Source organism: Phoxinus phoxinus (assembly GCF_949152265.1).
Source record: "Phoxinus phoxinus genome assembly, chromosome: 6".
NCBI lineage: Eukaryota > Metazoa > Chordata > Actinopteri > Cypriniformes > Leuciscidae > Phoxinus > Phoxinus phoxinus.
Window position 1 is genome coordinate 44,103,253 of NC_136881.1, and position 20,079 is coordinate 44,123,331.

A 20,079-nucleotide genomic window follows, 5' to 3' on the forward strand; every position below is an offset into this window, starting at 1 on the left:
CACCAGAGAAGAGAAGAGATGCTGCAAGAGGAACTTATTCTGATTCAAGATGATTAACTCAATAATGATGTGCACTGATAAATAATTTACAATAAACAGTGCAGTATTCCATAAAAAAACCTGTTATGCTGTCAATATAATTCAAAATGAAAACATGTAATATTAGATAGAGGCAGTACAGTAATCTGACCGCTGGGTGGCGCTAGAGACGGTCAGTCTGACACTGATGGGAAATAGGACATTACACATTACAGTTATTAGTTTCGTTTTTTCGTCAAAAGCAGCCAGTTAAATAACAACACAGTGATACATATGCGCTCTCTACGGCTCTAAATATGATTGCTTCAGTAAAGTGTAGATATAAAGTGTTTATAAGTAGAAGTATTTTCAGCCAGTCTGTGATTGAGATTTATAAACGCGCGCTCCTTCGGACTGTGAGCAGACTGTGACAGAATCTCGCGCGTCCCCGTGACTGCGCGCGCTCGCGTTCTCCTGCACTGCTGATCTTCTGATATCTTCTGATCTTTCAAAGATCAAAGCTCCGCGGAAACCATGGCAACGGAGGGCCAGCGAGTAGTGCTGATCACCGGCTGCTCGTCCGGGATCGGGATGGGCATCGCCGTGCGGCTCGCGAGAGACGAGAACCAGCGGTACTACGGTAAGCATGATGGGACACACACATTAAAACAGATTTTTAACTATTTTAATTATGTACACAACTGATAAAAGAGCCTTCTAGTAGGCTCGATCTAAAACTAGAATAGATCTATCGTTTACAAATTAACCTGAACGAATTGTAAAGCATTATAATATGTGACAGAGCTGTCTGATCATATGTACTTTTCTTTTTTTATGAAAACTTTAAAAACGCTTTTTAAATTCATTAAAAACCACTGCTTATCATGATATAGTCCATAAAATCAGCAACACGATCTTGTTAAAGCAGAGAGGATGTGATCATTATCTGGGAGAGTTAAAGAAGAGTTTGAGTTTGTTAACACAAGTAAAAGGGAACACGTTGTTAACAATGATGAAAGTAGGAATAGATGAAGGATAGAGATCAGACTTCAAACTCTGCTGAGTTCTGGTCTTATTACTGATGGATAAATATTATTCTCTGAGAACTGAAGAAATACAGACTTCAGGAAAGGACAAAGCCCGTTTTTATCAACATTATTGAGGCGTCAAAAGGGGAAAAATCAGGCAAACTATTCATGAATTAGTTGGAAAACAAAAGAACATGGATAAAAGTTTTAAACTTAAAATTAACACTATTTTAGTAAAGGATTAATTAACTATAGCTTCTAATTTTAATACACATGTTAAAATGACACCGAATAATCATCTAAATAATGTTTTTACTTCTTTACATCAAATGCTATTAAGTTTTCGTTACAATTATTCAACAGAATCAGCTAAATGTTTGTTTGTTGAGAAAGTCAAATGCTTATACAATAGTGTGTGTGTGTGTGTGTGTGTGTGTGTGTGTGTGTGTGCTGTTGTTTTTAGATGTAAAGAAGGCATTTGACACTGTTGATCATCAGATGCTTTTATCTAAACTAACAAATAAAAAATTTTTAGAGGAGGAAATACTTTGGATAAAATCTTATCTTTTAAATAGGAAGCAGTGTGTGTGTGTGTGTGTGTGTGTGTGTGTGTGTGGTTCAAAGTCTTCTTACCTTGCTTGCCTCAAGAGGTTCCACAAGGCTCCGTCTTGGGGCCGATCTTATATTCACTTTATATTAATGATCTACCTGGTGTATGTAAAGATGTAAATGTGCAGATGATGTAGTCCTTTTTACCCACGCTAATTACTCTGAAAAAGCTTTGATTACTTTGACTTCGGCTAATCTTCAGGATTGGGTTTACCAAATATGGTTTATTATTGAACAGTTAGAGATGCCAGATTCAGAGGTATTCCTGAGAGGGAGGAGCTTGACTTTGTTAAGAGGTTATGGATCTGTGAGTCACTTTGGATTCTACTCTAACTTTAAAAAGTCACGTGGAAAAGTTGTCTATTATTGTTGTCCAGGTTGTGTTTACATCAGTGATTTTTCACATGTTGAGTCATGTTTTAATAGTTGGTCATTCACAGGTGACACAACTGTAAAGTTAATAGAATCACTGTATAAGGCGGCGATAAAAGTGCTGGATTAAACCCCCTCTCATTTCATCACTGTAACATTCTAAAAAAACAAAAACAAAATTATTGAGTTTTGGACATTTGATAAATGCTTGTTTTATAAGGTCTGGCCTCCGTTAAATGAGTTTATAAAACATCTTTTGGTCAGAAAGTATTATCTGTGATAGGGAGCGAATATTGGAATAGTTTACCGCACTCAATAAGACAATGTTCTTCTAATCACACTTGCGAAGGTCATCTGAAGAAGTGGCTGATCACCAATCAGTTGTGTAAACATTATAATTAATTTTATAAGTAATTATTAGTAATTTTAATAATTTGGAGTAGCCTAGTTGTCTTTTATGTAGTGTTGTGTGTATACTTGAGTATTTGTTCTTGTTCAACGTTGCTATAATCCGGCTTGTCTACATTTTGTATTTTATAATTATGTGTGTGTGTGGGTATTTGTGAGTGTGTGTGTGTGTGTGTGTGTGAGAGAGAGAGAAAGAGTGTGTGTGTGTGTGTGAATGGGAGTGAGTATGTGTGAGAGTGTGTATGTGTGTATGAGAGTGTGTGTGTGTGTGTGTGTGTGTGTGTGTACTGATCTGGCTTCTATCCCAGCTTAGGCTTTAGTGCTTTAATGATCTTGTGTTTTTAGTCTTGTTGTTTTTAGCAGATATTCTTCATCCTGTACAGAACACACACACACACACACACACACACACACACACACGCACGCGCACACACACACACACACACGTTACATCATGACATTGGCGTGATTATGAGCTTTATGAATCAGCAGTGACAGATATGAGCTGCGTGTCTAAATCTCTTCACGTTGATGTTGAACTCATTCACTAGTGTTTCATTTCACGTTTAAAAGACGTCTAATAGCCAAACTGTCAGTGAAAATGTAGTAGACGTCTAAACCATCGCCCAAGAATAGACCAGTCATCAATTAGATGAAGAAATGAAATCAAACATCTCGCGAGTTATTTTTGACATGTAACCAAATTCAACGTTATTTTGTGTAGAAGTGTGTTACTCATAGCCGGACAGTTAACCTAGACGGTGAGATGGCGATTACTTGCTGGATGTGTGTGTGTGTTCAGTAACTAGTCCTCTCTCTCTCTGTGTGTGTGTGTGTGTGTGTTCAGTAACTAGTCTCTCTCTCTCTGTGTGTGTGTGTGTTCAGTAACTAGTCCTCTCTCTCTCTCTGTGTGTGTGTGTGTTCAGTAACTAGTCTCTCTCTCTGTGTGTGTGTGTGTGTGTGTTCAGTAACTAGTCCTCTCTCTCTCTCTCTCTGTGTGTGTGTGTGTTCAGTGTAACTAGTCCTCTCTCTCTCTCTCTGTCTGTGTGTGTGTTCAGTCATAGCTACGATGCGGGATCTGAAGCGGAAGGATAAGTTGGTTGAAGCGGCTGGAGACGCGTACGGACGAACTCTGTCTCTGCTCACGCTGGACGTCTGCAGTGATGAATCTGTCAAACAGTGTGTCGACAGCGTCAAAGATCGACATATAGACATACTGAGTGAGTCACACACACACACACACACACACACACACACACACACACACACACACACACACACACACACACACACACACACACACACACACACACACACACACACACACACACACACACACACACACACACACACACACACACACTGAGCCTCATCTCGAGTGGATTGTGTTCATCCGTGCTTAGGTTTACATGACCTTTTAGACTAAGCAGATAAAATTAGCCTTTAGGTTCACAGATAATCTGAGTATCAATTTCTATTTCCAACCTTGAGCTTCATCCAGAGTTTATCCGTCTGACACCGTCACACACCGTTTACACTGTCTGTAAAAGAGCAGAAACACTGTTAGCAATGATCATCCGTGAACTGATTCACACGCACACTGCTGTTGAATCGAGACTCACTCGTGAATCTGCCTTCAGTTTGCAGGTTTTCTGTGAGAAATGCTGGAAGAGAACAGGGCAAATAGAGTAAATAAAGGAAGGACACATTAATCAAGTAATTATGTGAAATGACAAAGGCCTGTTCACACCAAGATATTTTTTTCCGGCAATAAACATTTTAATTTGAACGAATGCGAGTTAGTGAATCTGTTTAGACTGACATAGTTCTGTCAATACAACATGTTCTTTTACTGAGAGTTTTATTTATGTATAGCAAAGACAGAACAGCACTGCATTTACACAATACAAAAAAGGAAAAAACTAAAACAGGAAAACCATAAAAGACAAATAAACCTCAATCAGTAAGAAAGATAATATATTCTTTAAGAAACCTGTTGCTCTTAAGTTATTATTATTACTTATGAGTTAAAGAGATTTCAATATCAGCGAGAAAGACATCTAATCTTGGCAAAGTGTTGAGAAATTTGGTCTTATCAATAAAAAATGTGCAATGAAAAACAAATAAATTAACAGTAAGTTCAACAGCATGGTTACCGTCATACAAATAAAGAAATATCTCTTTTTGAGAAAAGTTACATTTTATAAAGATACATAGAAAACAACTTAAATTCTCCTAAAGGGAAATAATCTAATTAATATTAACAAGAAAGAAAATAATTGTGTATATCAGCATCTTGGTAATAAAACAGCATATATTATAATACTGTATTTCTGCTTTACCATCTTTCGTTGGTTTAAACAGAGAAATCTATGAAAACGTGTGTCAGCCACGGAATAAAAACAAGGCAATTGCGACTTTTTATCTCACAATTCTGACTTTCTATTACTTGAGTTTACTCTGAGTTTATATTACTTTATTTCTACACAAGTATGACTTTTCTCTCATAATTTTGAGTTTAGACATTGTGAGATATACATTTGGAATTGCGAGAAAAAAAAGTCGCAGTTGCCTTTTAATATTTTATATTTCCGTATCAGAAACAAGCTTCCATATAAATCGCATGTAAAAAATCAGATGTAAATTTCGTGCCGAATACTGTTGTTGGTGTGACCAGGCCATAAATGCATTGACATGAGAAGTGAAGTGCCTGTGATCTGTGTGTGCAGTCAATAACGCTGGCGTGGGTCTGGTGGGGCCGGTGGAGGGGCTCAGTATGGAGGACATGGCAAACGTGTTCGAGACCAATTTCTACGGTGCGGTGCGCATGATTAAAGAGGTCATGCCCGACATGAAGAGGAGGCGCTCTGGACACATCCTCGTCATCAGCAGCGTGATGGGCCTGCAGGGTAAACACTGTTGTTCACTATACTTTATTAACATTTTCTAAACTATAGCGAATGAACTGTGATGAGGGCTGGGTACCGATACGCGGAGCCAATAGGGAATCGGTTCCGATGCACACGGTAGTAACGAGACCGAATAAGAACGAAAATTTCAGTGCCTGACTTTTTTTTACCGCCCCCTGGAAAACATCTCACGGCACGAATGTTCCAATACATATAAATTAAACATCTCCAGTTAACCAGCAGAGCATTCATTTCGTTTGTTTGTTAAATAAGAGACGATCTAGCGCGGAAATGTGTTTTTTAAATCAAGTGATCGAAGTGCTGGTTGCCGCGGATACAGTGTTTTCACCTCGCGCACACCGCACTGTCTTCACTCGGACGCGCGCCTCAATCCGCTGCGGCGACTCTCTTCGTTCCGGTGAAAATGTGTTTTTACGTGCGTTTGATACGCACTTCATTGCGTGTAATACACACGCACCCCACACCACTACTAAACCTACACTAACCAACCCATGCGTATCCTATGCACGTAAAAACTAATTTTCGCGTATAAATTACACGATAAACACACTGCGTGCTATAGAGACGCATTAGTGTGATCGGGTTGCGGCATCACATGATGATAACAGCAGCCGTTCCACTTCGGCTCAATGGCAAACACCGTTGCCATTCAACAGCGAGTGTGACACCGTGTGCAAAAGGTTTGAACAAAGTCCCAACTCTTCTTTATACGAGGCTATACTGTGTGTGTTAAATATTTCTGCTCAGTGTCAGATATTTCTCTGCTTAAAGTAAAAGTCATAATATGTGAAGACAAAATGTTGATCTTAACTTAAGTGTTTTACATCAGTAGCCTATTAAACTGCGCACTTTTTTATTTAATCAGAAAATCTTTAAATATTTAAGTTAATATTGTGTCCAGTTTGGCCCTGTAAATAAAAGGGTATTATTTTTTGACAAAGTGTGTGTGGTTTATTTTTCGTAAGTACCGGTTCAAGAACCGCTTAAAGGATTAGTTCAATTTAAAAAAAAACTTTTGCTGATAATGTACTCACCCCGATGTCATCCAAGATGTCCATGTCTTTCTTTCTTCAGTGGAAAAGAAATGAAGGTTTTTGATGAACACATTTCTCCATATAATGGACGTCAATGGGCCCCAAACGGGTCAAGGTCCAGATGACAGTGTCAGCGCCGCTTCAACGGGCTTTAAACGACACCAGACGATGAATACGGCTCTTATCTAGCGAAACCATCGGCATTTCAAACATAAATAATAAAGTTTAAGTTTTATAAGCACAAGCGCTCGCCTTGCTCTGTTCTGTGATGCGCGTTCGTGACGTCACGTAATACGCAGTTACGCTGTAAGATCTCAGCAGAAGATCTCTTGCCTTTCATGTGGATGAAGATGATGATCTGCTGAATGACAAACATGTAGAAACATCATCAGTGTACAGAACATTCACAACTCACAAGTTATAAACCCGTGGTAAGAGACGAACCTCTGTGTCGTGTGTTGCTCTTCACAGGCGTGGCGTTTAACGACGTCTACTCCGCGTCAAAGTTCGCCATAGAGGGCTTCTGTGAGAGTCTGGCCGTCCAGCTGCTCAAGTTTAACGTCACGTGAGTCTCTGCACTCTCAACACCAGCGCTTGCTTGAGCTCATTCCCACACTTCTGCATCGCATCTTCTCGTTTACACGACTACCTGTCGTTTGATTTTCAGTATCTAACACTCTTTAGCGCTTTACATCAGTGATCATTAGCAGAATCACATAAGTACAGTGATGCTGTGTGAGAGGTCCCTCTGGTGGTGTGGAGAGGCTGTTACGGGTACAAACCCAAGACAGATCACGGATCAGGAACTAGGAGATCTGGAGTAGAGGTTCTCCAGCAGCGGGACTCCAGATTACTTAAAATGAGTTACAGCAAAGCATTAAAATTAGCTGACACAACTAGAAACCAAGATAAAGAGTGTAAACCCTGATGACTTATTACTTGTAATTGTTTAATATTACATTGCCACTCAATCTTCACAGAGTTGAGAACCGCTGTTCTAGAGAATCATCTTCAGGGCAGCGGTTCTAGATCCTGTCATGTTCCCGAATTCCTGAGTGCCATGCTTATAGTTCTTTGTAGTTTTCTTGTTTATTGTCTTGTGTTCATTGTTAGTGTGTATATATAGCCCTTGTGTTTCCCTCGTTCCTTGTCAGTGGATGTTTGCTGTAGCCGGCAGATTGTGTGTGCTTTTGGTTCTCCATATCTCTTGTGTTTCCTGGTTTCTCGCTTATGTTTGTTTAATAAACCCCTGCACCTACATCTCTGCAGCTCCTGCTTCATTGCAGATCTGAGTTGACGCCTCTTTCTCTGGATGGCGGTGTGTGTATTGATTTCCCATCTTTCTGTCTGTCTGTCAGTTTGTCAATGATCGAGCCCGGGCCCGTACACACCGAGTTTGAGATGAGGATGATCGAAGACGTTTCTAAGAAAGAGTTCGCCGGAACGGATGCCGAGACACTCCACCACTTCAGGACCTGCTACCTGACCGGCGCAGTCAACATCTTCCAAGGCCTGGGCCAAACGCCCAAGGACATCGCCAAGGTCAGAACACATGTGGATATAGAGCTGTTCACAAGCACAATAACTAATAATAACTATAACCATACACTTTTAATATTACTCTTACTCTATAAGGGAATAGTGAAGTCCACGAAACAACTATAACAATAATGACACCGAGGAATGATATTGTTGGAATCACTTTTGGAGCGATTTCCAGCTAATGAACGATTAAAACATTGACAGCCAATCACAATCAACTCTGCTTTAAAGATCTCAAGCATTTAAACGTACACTTAGATTAAACAGAACATTATCGTCAACTATACGTTATTGTTAGTTATGATATAGGTATTGTTCTTGGTGTGAAATTTAGTTTGTGAGCTCTCTTTAACGAGGTACTGAAGATTTAAATGAAAGTACTCACTCTGTGTTTGAAGGTCACTCAGAAGGTGATCGAGTCGCCTCGTCCTCCGTTCCGCAACCTGACGAATCCTCTGTACACGCCGATCGTGGCGCTGAAGTATGCGGACGACACGGGCAGCCTGTCTGTGCACACCTTCTACCACATGCTGTATAACCTGGGAGGAGTTATGAATGTTAGCGTGGGCTTAATGAAGTGCCTGAGCTGTGGATGCATACGGAAGCGAACCATCTCACCAATCTAACACACACACACACACATCTCCTGTGGATACTTACAAAGATCAACAGATGCACACTAACATGCAGTAACGTACCTGTGTGTGAACACTGTGCTTCTCTTTACAGCTGGGTTTGTATCTGGATATTTAACCAGACTACACCTTAAAGTAACACTATAGCCCCTTTCACACAGAGATTCCGTAAAATACACGGATAATGTGTCCCGGGATCAGTTGATTTTGGTTCATTCACACTGCCAGTGATTTTCCGGGCTCTGTGAGTGCGTTCACACACACCCAGTAAGATCCCGTAAAGACACGTGACGTCAGGATGAGACGAGTAACGTACGTGTCGGAAACATGTGTACACTAGCGCACCGCGTCCCGCTCCACAAGCCGGTGAGCGCTCTCAGCTTCAGCGCGGATCGTGAGGAGCTCCTGGTCTCGCTTCCTTCCAGTCTGCAGACATTTTTTGTTCTTTGTTGATGATGAACACTTTCTTCTAAGAGCAACAGAGTCGCACGAGCGTCATCACTACGACACACCCCAAACGGCACTGATCCTGGCTTTTGTTCACACAGGCCGCGTTCCGGGACTGATCCCGGCAATGTTACTAGGTCCCCATCCCGGGATCAATTCCGGCATCAATCCCGGGACGTGTTTGCGTTCACACAGAAGCACTCTGGCAATTTCGCGGCAATGTCCCGGGATCAACGCGCTGTGTGAAAGGGGCTTATGGAACTTTTCCTCTGCGGTCGCCCTACAGGTTGGAAGCGGAATTGTCTCATTAAAACTACAGATAATGGCCTCAAAACAAATAACGAATTCTACTGGGAAAAATACTGGGCAGACATATTCACTCCTCGTGTTTGCTGGATCACAGGTGAACCAGGGTATCAGAGCACAATATTACGCATTAACCTCTAAAATCACTATAAGAGTGTGTCTACAGTGAATGGGTGTAACTATGAATAAAATGAGCATGATCGGATATCAAATAGCATCGTTGCTGTCTCCGCATGACTCTCAGAAATCAGAGCTTTGTCAAAAGTAATATCAACTAAAATATTAAAACGTACACATTTTCTACTATTTGATATATCTATTTAAATGTTTTAAACCTTGTATTCTGAGTGAATGAGTGTAAACTGAATGAAATGTCCTGAACTCGGGTCAGCTGAAGCGCAAGTGCATATTGAAACAGCCTCGGCTCTCTGACAATTACAAGATATATTAAGCCATGTAATAATTATAATAAAAAAAATAATGATTTTATGAGGTGTACAAGGATGAGGTGCACAAAACTATGAAGGGAACAGAACTACATTTAAAACTAGCTACTCATGTAATTTAACATACTTTCAGAGAAACCTTTTATATGAGTATACAGACAGAAATCCAATCATTTGTACACAGGTACAGATACAGATATTAGCTCCACTGCACAACACTATTCAGAACAGTGTGGCTGATCTATTCTAAGTTCCTCTGGATGGCAATGAATATTAAAAATGAAATCATAATGTAATTACAGTATGTCGAAGTGTCATGTTCCAATAAAGATTTGATGACTGTGTGCATGTGGATGTATAAAAGAGGATTTACAAGTGTGTGTTTGCCCGTGTTGGTATTGGAGACAGAGACACTGAGGAATCAGGAGAAACCACCAGAAAACATTATACACACCTCGGCCATGGAATAATATCCACAAAAATCTAAAACTAGACAAATTTGTGTCTATTGGTGAATGTAAATTAATTACAAAGAGAGTGGTAGCCTAATGGAGGCTTGTTATTGCTTTTTTTTAAGAGGATAATATTTCTATTCTATTGTGTACTTGTTGTATTTCACAATGTTATCTTACTGTAGGACTGCTACCGTGGCCAGGTCTCTCTTGTAAAAGAGATTTTAATCTCAATGCGACTTACTGGTAAAATGAAGGTAAATAAATAATAAGAATATGTGATAATACGAGATGACTTTAGAGGACTACTGATCTTATCGTGGGGTGTGACAGTTCATTGGTCTCTGAAATAGCGTCTTCTCATTAACTTTAAGCAGTCTCTATTACATGATTACCTACAGGACTTAAATTTATCCATAATGTATATCACATGACAACCCAGACAGCATGGTAACATTGATAATGTAGACTCAGTGTTCATTCGTCAACGCTTATTACATTGAATTAACGTTACAAACTGATGTTCTTTAGCATCACTCTTGCACCCTCAGTTATTGGTGAAGCAATGTTGAGATTTCAATGTTTATCTCAGCAATCGGCACCTTATTTTATTATCTATTCGTCTACACCTAAATGTGATGACATCACTGAATATGTTTGGACAACTTTATGAAAGTCAGTTGTTGTGAAGTAAAAGACCGTGTGGTAAATTACCTCAGAAAAGCTCCTGTCAGACTCCCTTTGCGCGCGCTCCGTGATTGACGTTTAACGGTTTCTGCTCGAGGGAGAATATTGTGTCTCGTGCGTCCATTCAAAACATGCTCTTCCATTCACACAATATTATAATTAATATTATATTGCAATATATGCAAGTTAAATATTTATACTATTTTTAAGCTTTGTATTTTCTAAACGGTACCTTATGGTTGTATTTTGATCAGTTAAAGTGCATTTTTTAAATATTGTAGCGTTTCGCTACTAGAAGTAAACAGACGGATTCTTTCTCCTTCTGAGGCTTTATTCAAGAACTGCAGGGTTACTGTTATGCATGAAGAAGAACTCTAGCTCGCTTCTCTGGCTGTTTTAAACTCTCTTCTCACTCTCACTTCCCCGCCCTGAACTCTCTCTCTAGCCCCTTAACTCCGCCCCTTAAAGTGAACCAGGGAGAACCACTTCTTATTCGATTAACACTGTTGAACAACATCACATTAACTAGTGTCTTTCAGCATTTATAATGACATTACAATATGAAAACCGGGATTTTAATTTAATTGCAGTTATCTGCAACCTAATGTTTGACTGTGCACTTATAGGCGATCGATCTCTATCTGCTGAATCACTATCAAACTGTGCATCTGATAAATCCCGGAGGTTGAGTAATCCTGGCGCGTTCACGTGTGCTGATCCGCTGAAGAGACTCGCACGCAGCTCGCGCTCCGTTACTCCGCGGAAACCATGGCAACGGAGGGCCAGAAAGTAGTGCTGATCACCGGCTGCTCGTCCGGGATCGGGATGGCCATCGCCGTGCGGCTCGCGAGAGACGAGAAACAGCGGTACTACGGTAAGACACATCAATGATAATCAAAGACACACATAATACAGATCAATATCACGATTTCTGGTGAAATACCACTGTAAGTTACAGATATTACTTTAGTTTGCCAAACATTCTTAAAGGAACAACTAATGAATCAAACAAGAACCGCCTGGGTATAAATGTCACTGTTCAGAAGAATCACTTTAAGTAGGATCTTACGGGATTCCCTGAGGAATGTCAATCCATGAACATCATCCCTTTAGGATTTTTGTCAGACCTGCTTTTATTAGGCATCAAACAAGTAAAAAAATTTGTAGCACTTTTTACATCATTTGTAGCACTTTTTGTAGCACTTTATTTTGTAGCACTTTTTACATCATCGTTTCAAAGCAGCTTCACAACATGAAAGTAACAGAATAAATGAAGCAAACTTCATCAAAATATTTAATCAAATAAGTTAATGTAGCGTTATCCCAGCAAACACGAACGTTCCCATAACATTCCATGAGGAACTGAAACTTTCTCTATTGGTTCTTTTTTTTTGTAACCTAAAGAGAACATACCCAGAACATGTTATTTTGATTTTATATATTTTAAGATGGTAGGCCGATAAGCTACAGAGATTTATTCTAATGCTGAAATCTATAATTTATTCATAAACATAAACTATATTTTGCAGAATTACATATCTGAAGTCTAATGCAGTTTTTAATTAAATGATCTTGGTCAAAACACATTATAATTTGCAGATAGCTAAAAATACTAAGCCACGGTTAAGCGTAGTCGTGTGAAAGAATACGTGGGTCTGTTTGTATCTTTACTGCGCCTCTGATCTGCACGTGCACTTTAACAATTAAATTATTAATAATTACATGTCATTTCGTTTTACTGGCTGACTAACATTTGTTTATGTATCTCTTTATTGAATAATTAGTTATAATTAATATATATACATGTGTAAATAGTGTGATTTCAGAGAGATTTGACATGTAATTGAAGACCGAGAAGTTCTCTTTCATCATCTCGGGTTCAAGATCCACCTACGGGCGGAAGAGCATCCGTACCAGGAGGACATATCGCCAGACGTGACAGTCTTTTATTCAGCTTAGGTTATCTGTGTTGTGCATAGTGAAGCCACCCACGCTCTTGCATTATCTCTGCTCCCGTTTACACGGCTGCCCGCTACGGAGTATGTCTTCTCTAAATCGGCTGCTTCTCCCGGGAACAGCTTATTACGTGCCTGCGTGTGGTGTGCTGATCGCCGCTAAAGACCCTCACCAGTGCCGTGTTTGGTATGCTTTGGCCTCAAGCACACAGAAGAGGCTTTGGAGAATGCGGAGACACCCTAATGCTGCCTAAGAAGCTCCTGCACACCGTCTTAAAGCGGCACTCGGTAACTCTAGCCACCGCTTTGCTGATTTTCTCAACGAGCTCCCCTACAGCTGCGGTGCGTATATTTTTCACATCACTGTCGTAAAGTCACTTGCAGCGCGCCGGCGCACTCCTCCCCCTTTCTACCGCTGCTCATGTGCTTTTGTTACGGTCGGAGCCGGTGTGGTGAACAAATGAGTCCCAGACGCACCAACTTTATCGTGTGGAGCTATGTCTACCGAGGTGGGTAATACATCATACACAGTATCATAAAGCAGTTCGTGTTTCTCGCTCGTTCTCGCTCGTTCTCGCTCGTTCTCGCTCGTTCTCGCTTCTCACGAGACTTCCTATTTTCAACTTACCGGGACGTTAGTCCCTTGTTGCAAGGCTGGTTTTCCGCCTGGGAACGCTGGGGGGAGCGGGGAAAGTAACCATTCTCACCAGAACAGATTATTTAACCATCCAAATTATTAAGTTGAAAAAGTTACCAAGTGCACCTTTAAAGTTAGCGTGACCCAATGCGTCGAGCTTGGCCTTTCTGACTCGGATGGGGGACACAGCGACGACGATACGCTACCGGGGGGTTCCTGGGGTGGAACATCCCTCAACTGGGCTGACCAGCCAATCCTGTGGGCAACCTCCTGTTCGTCGACGCACCGGCCGGCTCAGGCGATGAAGACGACGAGGGCCTTCTCGAGGTCTCAGAGGACGAGGAGGCCATCTTGCGTTCACCATGCTTAGATAATCCGTAGCAAAGTTGCATTTCTCCAGATTGGCGTGTCCACTACACTGTGGAGATGGCATCAGCATCGTCAACTTCATCTTTGCAGCCGACACTGACACACAAAACAGTAGTTATTAACAAAATAAACAAATAAAATGTCTCCTTACTATTTTTGACTCATTCATAATCATTACTTTTGTCAGCTCAGAATAGACAATATTACTATACATAGCCTACGTAAACACTCATTATGGTTTACTAACAAAGTTCGGGAGGAGCACGTTCAGATAAATCAACGCAAGTGGAGAGCACTCAGCAATCAGTGGTAAGAGGTATATATACACTCAGCAGTCTCACCTCATCCCATTGACAGTTCTGCAGCATCCCTCCACCACCCCTTCTCCACGCTTCTAGTCCTAAACACTTACACAGGGACTCCGAGCTCGGAGCCCTCCCTCCAGACAGCACGCCAAATACGCATTAAACTTTACCCCCTCTAATTGTATGTAAGTGTGAACTTGTGAAACCCTGGTTTACATTATATATTTAAGTAATTAAATTAATATAAATGTCCGATAAGTTGACTAATGGCTTAAATGTAAAACTACCAGTCGACTAGAAAAACCTTTGTCAGGGGCAGCCCATATTTTCAAACCAGCACATCACAAAGGGCATTCTGGGTTGAGCGAGCGGCCCTGAGTGGACTGAGCGAGACATCTTCAGAAAGATGTTCTTCGCTCCAGAGTTCATCATGAAACCAGCTCAGATCAGCTATAAGCAGCTCAACTGAAGACAGTAGCGTAGAGTCAGCTCAATGTTGATTTAGTCAAGTTCAATAACAGTGTTGATGTTCAATGTTGGTTCAGTTCAGTTCGATGCTGCATAAACAACAATGAAAAAGAGCTACTAGCGGAGTTTGAACGAGATCTCAGAGTACTGTGGTTCTGCTATGATTAGCATGGTAAGAGTAATGAACTCATCGACTCATGGAGTCAGAGCTTCAGACTAAAAGGCTTCAGCAGCTCAATGGCTGTTAGGAGGCTGTTGAGTTTGTTTCTGAAATTAATCTGATGTTTGTGTGAGTAATATTGACAGAAACTCACCGCAGCCAATAGGAATCAGATCTGATTGATTATGGACTTGATCAATCTCTCATATTATTCACTACCTGGCCAAAATAACATATTTCCATCAAGAGTTGCATTCATTATTTTGGCCAAGACCTTGTATTGACAATGGGAGAGTTGAAGCTCTCTGCAAAGTCTGACTCATTCATTTGTCTGTGTGTGTTCAGTCATAGCTACGATGCGGGATCTGAAGCGGAAGGATAAGTTGGTTGAAGTGGCTGGAGACGCGTACGGACGAACTCTGTCTCTGCTCACGCTGGACGTCTGCAGTGATGAATCTGTCAAACAGTGTGTCGACAGCGTCAAAGATCGACATATAGACATACTGAGTGAGTCACACACACACACACACACACACACACACACACACACACACACACACACACACACACACACACACACACACACACACACACACACACACACACACAGATCTGTCTCTGCTGGCTTCTGTTCATCCATGCTCAAGTTAAGATGATGAATCTGAGCGTCAGTTTCTCTTTTAAGTCTTCAGCTTCAGCCAGAGTTCATCTGTGTGTTTGTAGTCAATAACGCTGGCGTGGGTCTGGTGGGGCCCATTGAGGCTCTCAGTCTGGACGACATGAAGCAGGTGTTCGAGACCAATTTCTTCGGTGTTGTGCGCATGCTTAAAGAGGTCATGCCGGACATGAAGAGGAGGCGCTCTGGACACATCCTCGTCATCAGCAGCGTGCTGGGCCTGCATGGTAAGACAGTCAGACACACACACACTTCTTCTTGAAGAACAGTAGAAGAGCTCATACGTTTCATGAGGATCTGCTGAATGACAGTGGAAGTGGAAACATCAGTGTACAGAAACACAAAGCAGATTTGTGTTGCTCTTCACAGGTGTGGCGTTTAACGACATCTACTCCGCATCAAAGTTCGCCACGGAGGGATTGTGTGAAGGTCTCGCCATCCAGCTGCTCAAGTTTAACGTCACGTGAGTCTTAGTGTTTGCCATTAAATATTGCCTTAAAATATTGTTTTAATATCCATAACTAAAAAAGTAGTTTTGTCATTAAAGCAAAAGCATCATAAATCTGTTGCCTACATGGACTTGAGGGGGTTGTAGAGGGTTCGTCCTGTGGTTCTAGATGTGTGCTGATGGCAGTCTGACGTACTTTCCCATCTCTGTCTGTGTGTCAGTGTGTCGATGATCGAGCCCGGGCCTGTGAACACAGAGTTTGAGATGAAGTTGTTGACAGACGTTTCTAAGAAAGAGTTCGCCGGTGCTGATGCTGAGACGCTCGATCACTTCAGGAACTGCTACCTGCCCACCCAAGTGAACCTCTTTCAAGGCCTGGGACAAACCCCTGAAGAAATCGCCAAGGTCAGAACGCATGTGAATTCATACCTGTTCACACCAAGAACCATAACTAGAAACAAAGCTTTAACAGTCATTACACCTCTTAAGAGAATAGCAAAGTCCACACTATTAATAAAATAACGACACACAGCAACCATTTCGCTGGAATCACTTTCAGAAAGATTTCCTTCCAGGTGATGAACGATTAAATTTGAAAAAAATAATAATTGACAGCCAATCCAAATCCACTGACTTTAAAAAGCTCAAGCATTTATCATCTGTTTGTGTGTAGGCCAAAAATAAATATCTTTAAAGTTATCATCCATTGGTATGGACATGAATATAGGTAAGCAATAAGGTACTCGAGGCTGTGCTGTATCGTGAATAAGTCACGGCTGAAGGGCGTTGTTAGGCACGACGCAGCGGAGTAACCCCTTCAGCCGTGACTTATTCACGATACAGCACTTGCCTCGAGTACCTTATTGCTTTTATGAAACGATTACCACACAACACAACTATTAAAGCCGAAAAATATGTATCTATGCAACTTTCATGAAGTAAAATCACTAAAAGCCTTCCTTCCGCTGGAAGAAATAGTCCCTGACCGTAAACAGCAACAGAAGTTACATACATTATTCCGCCAATAGATGGAGACAAAGACTGTGTTTATGAGTGAGTCAGTCAGTAGAGAAGACTTTTACATTGAAAAGACTCAAACTTGTGATGATGGGCTCGGAAAACCCCTTAACTGTTAAAAGGACATGATATCGCAGCGGACATTCAAACAGATTTTTTTATTATGAATATATAGGACCGACCTGAAGGAAAATGCTATATCTACTGTAAATGCAGGTACACTCGCTTACTCGATCTCTCACAATATTCTACTATAACTTCAGTGAACAATATCGATGAGATCAAACATGTGTTTAAGTTGCTAAGAGCGGTTGCTAGGGGTGTTGTGTAGTGATACATAGTTGGGTGAAGCGGTCATAGCCATGATTTATCGTGAATAAAACACAGCTATTGACCAATCAGAATCAAGGATTGGAACTAACCGTTTTATAATTATCGTTATAGTGATCATCCATTGGTATGGACGTGAATATAGCTATCGTTATAGTTATCGTCCACTGGCTTGGAGACAAAAAGTAGTTATCTTTACAAATATCGTCCGTTTGTGTGGACGTTAATTTAGTTATCGTTAAAGTTTTCCTCTGGTATGAACTTGAATATAGTTATCATTACAGATATTATTATAGTTATCTTGCATTAGTTTGGATATCTGATATGTAATAAAATGACAAAATAATGAAAAAACTAATCTTGAACAGGCTAAGGAGGATTTAAACTCTCTCTGTGTCTGCAGTGCACTCAGAAGGTGATCGAGTCGCCTCGTCCTCCGTTCCGTAACCTGACGAATCCTCTGTACACGCCGATCGTGGCGCTGAAGTATGCGGACGAGACGCGCAGCCTGTCTGTGCACACCTTCTACCACATGCTGTATAACCTGGGAGGAGTTATGAATGTTAGCGTGAGAATCATGAAGTTCCTGAGCGGTGGATGGTTACGGAGTCGAACCATCTCACCAATCTAACACACACACACACACACACACACACACACACACACACACACACACACACACACACACACACACTCCTCCTGTGGAGATCAATCGTCTCATCTAACAGATGCACACTAACATGAAGTAATGTACCTGTGTGTGAACACTGTGCTTCTCTTTACAGCTGGGTTCTACAGTATCTGGATATGTTCAGCTAAACTGAATTTACACCTAAAGGGTCCAATGATGCACTCCAAATAATTAATGGTTAAACACTCAAACTCTCTCACAAACACTCAAACTCTCTCTCTCAAACTTGCGCACACTAAAACAGATGATGTCTGTTTTTAACTCTGAAATCTTTTTATTTTATTTATCTTTGTACAGATTAAATTGTAAACATACAAATATTGTTACAGAAGTGTTTATTCATTTTAACCAGTGGTGGATTAAAGTACCCTGGGCAAAATTACATAAAAATGAAATGTGCTTCATGTGATAATTTACATTAATTGTTAGTATTATAATTGTACTAAATTCAAAATTAATTCATATTTATAAACTTATCTGATAACAGAAGGTTACATCAACAAGGCAGTTTCATTTCGGTTGAAGGGACATGAGACACAACACCGCACAGCCCACTCCTAGAATCTGGGGATAGATCATGCGTACACTGATTCATGTGAGGAAAATAAAAAAAGTTCAACAAAATATTCAGGGAATTTAGAAAATTCTGATGAAAGGGTATATATAGGTCATGGCTGGAAAGACGTTTGAGAATGCATAGCTTGTCTAACCGGAGAAAACATATTTGCCCCCCTGTACGTGGTGCCCCTGGGCACTTGCCCAAATGCACATATGGTTAATCCACCTAAACCTTTGAGTAACTCACATAAGCTGTTCAGATTCAGATATTATATAAAGTATAAATTGTGTATTTTTATTATTAAACATTCAGAACAGAATGTGTGTCTAGATTTCTAACTTCTGTATAATAAAAAAACAAACAAATTAAACATGAATTCATACAAATGTAAATCTGTGATCTGATGACTATGTGCATGTGGATGTTAGTAAGAGGATTTTCCAATGTGTGTGTGTGTGTGTGTGTGTATCTGTTGTTTAATCTGACACAGAGACACTGAGGAATCATAATCAAGCCTACATACAGCATAGACGGGTTCAGTGAATGTGGTGCTGAGTGTGTGAGTGAGTGAGTGAGTGAGTGAGTGAGTGAGTGAGTGAGTGAGTGAGTGAGTGAGTGAGTGAGTGTGTGTGTGTGTGTGTGTGTGTGTGTGTGTGTGTGTGTGTGTGTGTGTGTGTGTGTGTGTGTGTGTGTGTGTGTCAGAGACACTGTAGAAGGGCAGCCGACACGTCCACATACACTCCTGCTCTATTAGAGGTTGAACAGACGGCAGGTATATCAGTGTAGTAATTATAATGCAGACAGTGAATATGTCAACAGAGCAGAACAGACTCCAGGTTTTGTAATTGGATCCAAACTTACGGTCCCTCCCTCCTTTCCTGCTGATTCCTTTATAGGTCACTGATATTTCAACCCATCCGTCCCATTCAGCCTCCCAGCAACTCATCAAATCTCTCTGGATGATCAGGATATGGCTCATGCTATTCCACACGAATCAAGTAGTAGTAGTAGTAGTCCTTTATTGTCATTGTAACCTGTACAACGAAATTTTTTAAAAGTGCCAAACAGTTAGTGCATCAGTAAATCAATATCAATAAAAAAAAATAAAAAAAATCCTCCCCCTCTTATTGGAGATACACACACATAACACCATTCATTCTGTCATACTTATTGCACAATCTAACTATATAGTATTGTTTTATGAATGTTTTTTTATGGCATTAAGGGTGGTTATTGCTGTTGGATAACAACTGTTTTTAAGTCTGTTTGTTCTTGATTTGATTGTCCTGTATCGTCTGCCTGATGGCAACAGTTCAAACAAGGAGTGGCCGGGATGGAAAGTGTCTCTGATAATGCTCTGAGCTTTTTTGGCACAGCGAGCACTGTGAAGGTCAACCATTGTAGGGAGGGGGCAACCGACTATCTTCTCTGCCGTGTTAATGACCCGTTGGAAAGCCTTTTTCTGGACTACAGTGCAGCTGCTAAACCACACACATAGGCAGTATGTTAAGATAGATTCTATGGAGCACCTGTAAAAGGATAAGAGCAGT

The 20,079-nt window shown here is 40.7% G+C and overlaps 4 protein-coding genes across 4 annotated transcripts in view; 2 read left to right on the top strand and 2 right to left on the bottom strand.

Annotated features, from left to right (window-relative positions):
- col5a3b (collagen, type V, alpha 3b) overlaps window positions 1–4,083 on the bottom strand; it is a 58,865-nt gene extending 54,782 nt beyond the window's left edge. The window contains exons 1-2 of the mRNA XM_079617241.1: window positions 4,058–4,083; window positions 3,921–3,976 (exon numbers count right to left, since the gene is read on the bottom strand). The gene's annotated coding sequence lies outside the window, so the exon portion shown is untranslated. The remainder of the gene's footprint in view (window positions 1–3,920; window positions 3,977–4,057) is intronic.
- mslnb (mesothelin b) overlaps window positions 1–20,079 on the bottom strand; it is a gene marked incomplete at its 5' end in the record, with an annotated part of 567,774 nt that overhangs the window by 96,210 nt on the left and 451,485 nt on the right. The gene's annotated exons all lie outside the window — the stretch shown is intronic.
- On the top strand, window positions 124–10,630 carry rdh8b (retinol dehydrogenase 8b). The gene is made up of 6 exons (XM_079617257.1): window positions 124–658; window positions 3,494–3,655; window positions 5,165–5,344; window positions 6,871–6,964; window positions 7,758–7,941; window positions 8,340–10,630. Exons 1-6 carry the CDS (start codon window positions 553–555, stop codon window positions 8,565–8,567), a joined length of 954 nt encoding a protein of 317 aa, XP_079473383.1. The 5' UTR covers window positions 124–552; the 3' UTR covers window positions 8,568–10,630.
- Window positions 11,090–18,918, top strand: LOC307000682 (retinol dehydrogenase 8-like). Its single transcript, XM_079616463.1, has 7 exons — window positions 11,090–11,142; window positions 11,541–11,788; window positions 15,154–15,315; window positions 15,532–15,711; window positions 15,854–15,947; window positions 16,154–16,337; window positions 17,683–18,918. Exons 2-7 carry the CDS (start codon window positions 11,683–11,685, stop codon window positions 17,908–17,910), a joined length of 954 nt encoding a protein of 317 aa, XP_079472589.1. The 5' UTR covers window positions 11,090–11,142; window positions 11,541–11,682; the 3' UTR covers window positions 17,911–18,918.

Excerpts from the sequence above, each read along its gene's own strand:
- rdh8b (XM_079617257.1), top strand. The coding sequence starts at position 553 with ATGGCAACGGAGGGCCAGCGAGTAGTGCTGATCACCGGCTGCTCGTCC. Across the intron at positions 3,656-5,164 it reads TCGACATATAGACATACTGA|TCAATAACGCTGGCGTGGGT; the intron begins GTGAGTCACACA and ends CTGTGTGTGCAG. Across the intron at positions 5,345-6,870 it reads CAGCGTGATGGGCCTGCAGG|GCGTGGCGTTTAACGACGTC; the intron begins GTAAACACTGTT and ends TGCTCTTCACAG.
- LOC307000682 (XM_079616463.1), top strand. The coding sequence starts at position 11,683 with ATGGCAACGGAGGGCCAGAAAGTAGTGCTGATCACCGGCTGCTCGTCC. Across the intron at positions 15,316-15,531 it reads TCGACATATAGACATACTGA|TCAATAACGCTGGCGTGGGT; the intron begins GTGAGTCACACA and ends GTGTGTTTGTAG. Across the intron at positions 16,338-17,682 it reads CCCCTGAAGAAATCGCCAAG|TGCACTCAGAAGGTGATCGA; the intron begins GTCAGAACGCAT and ends CTGTGTCTGCAG.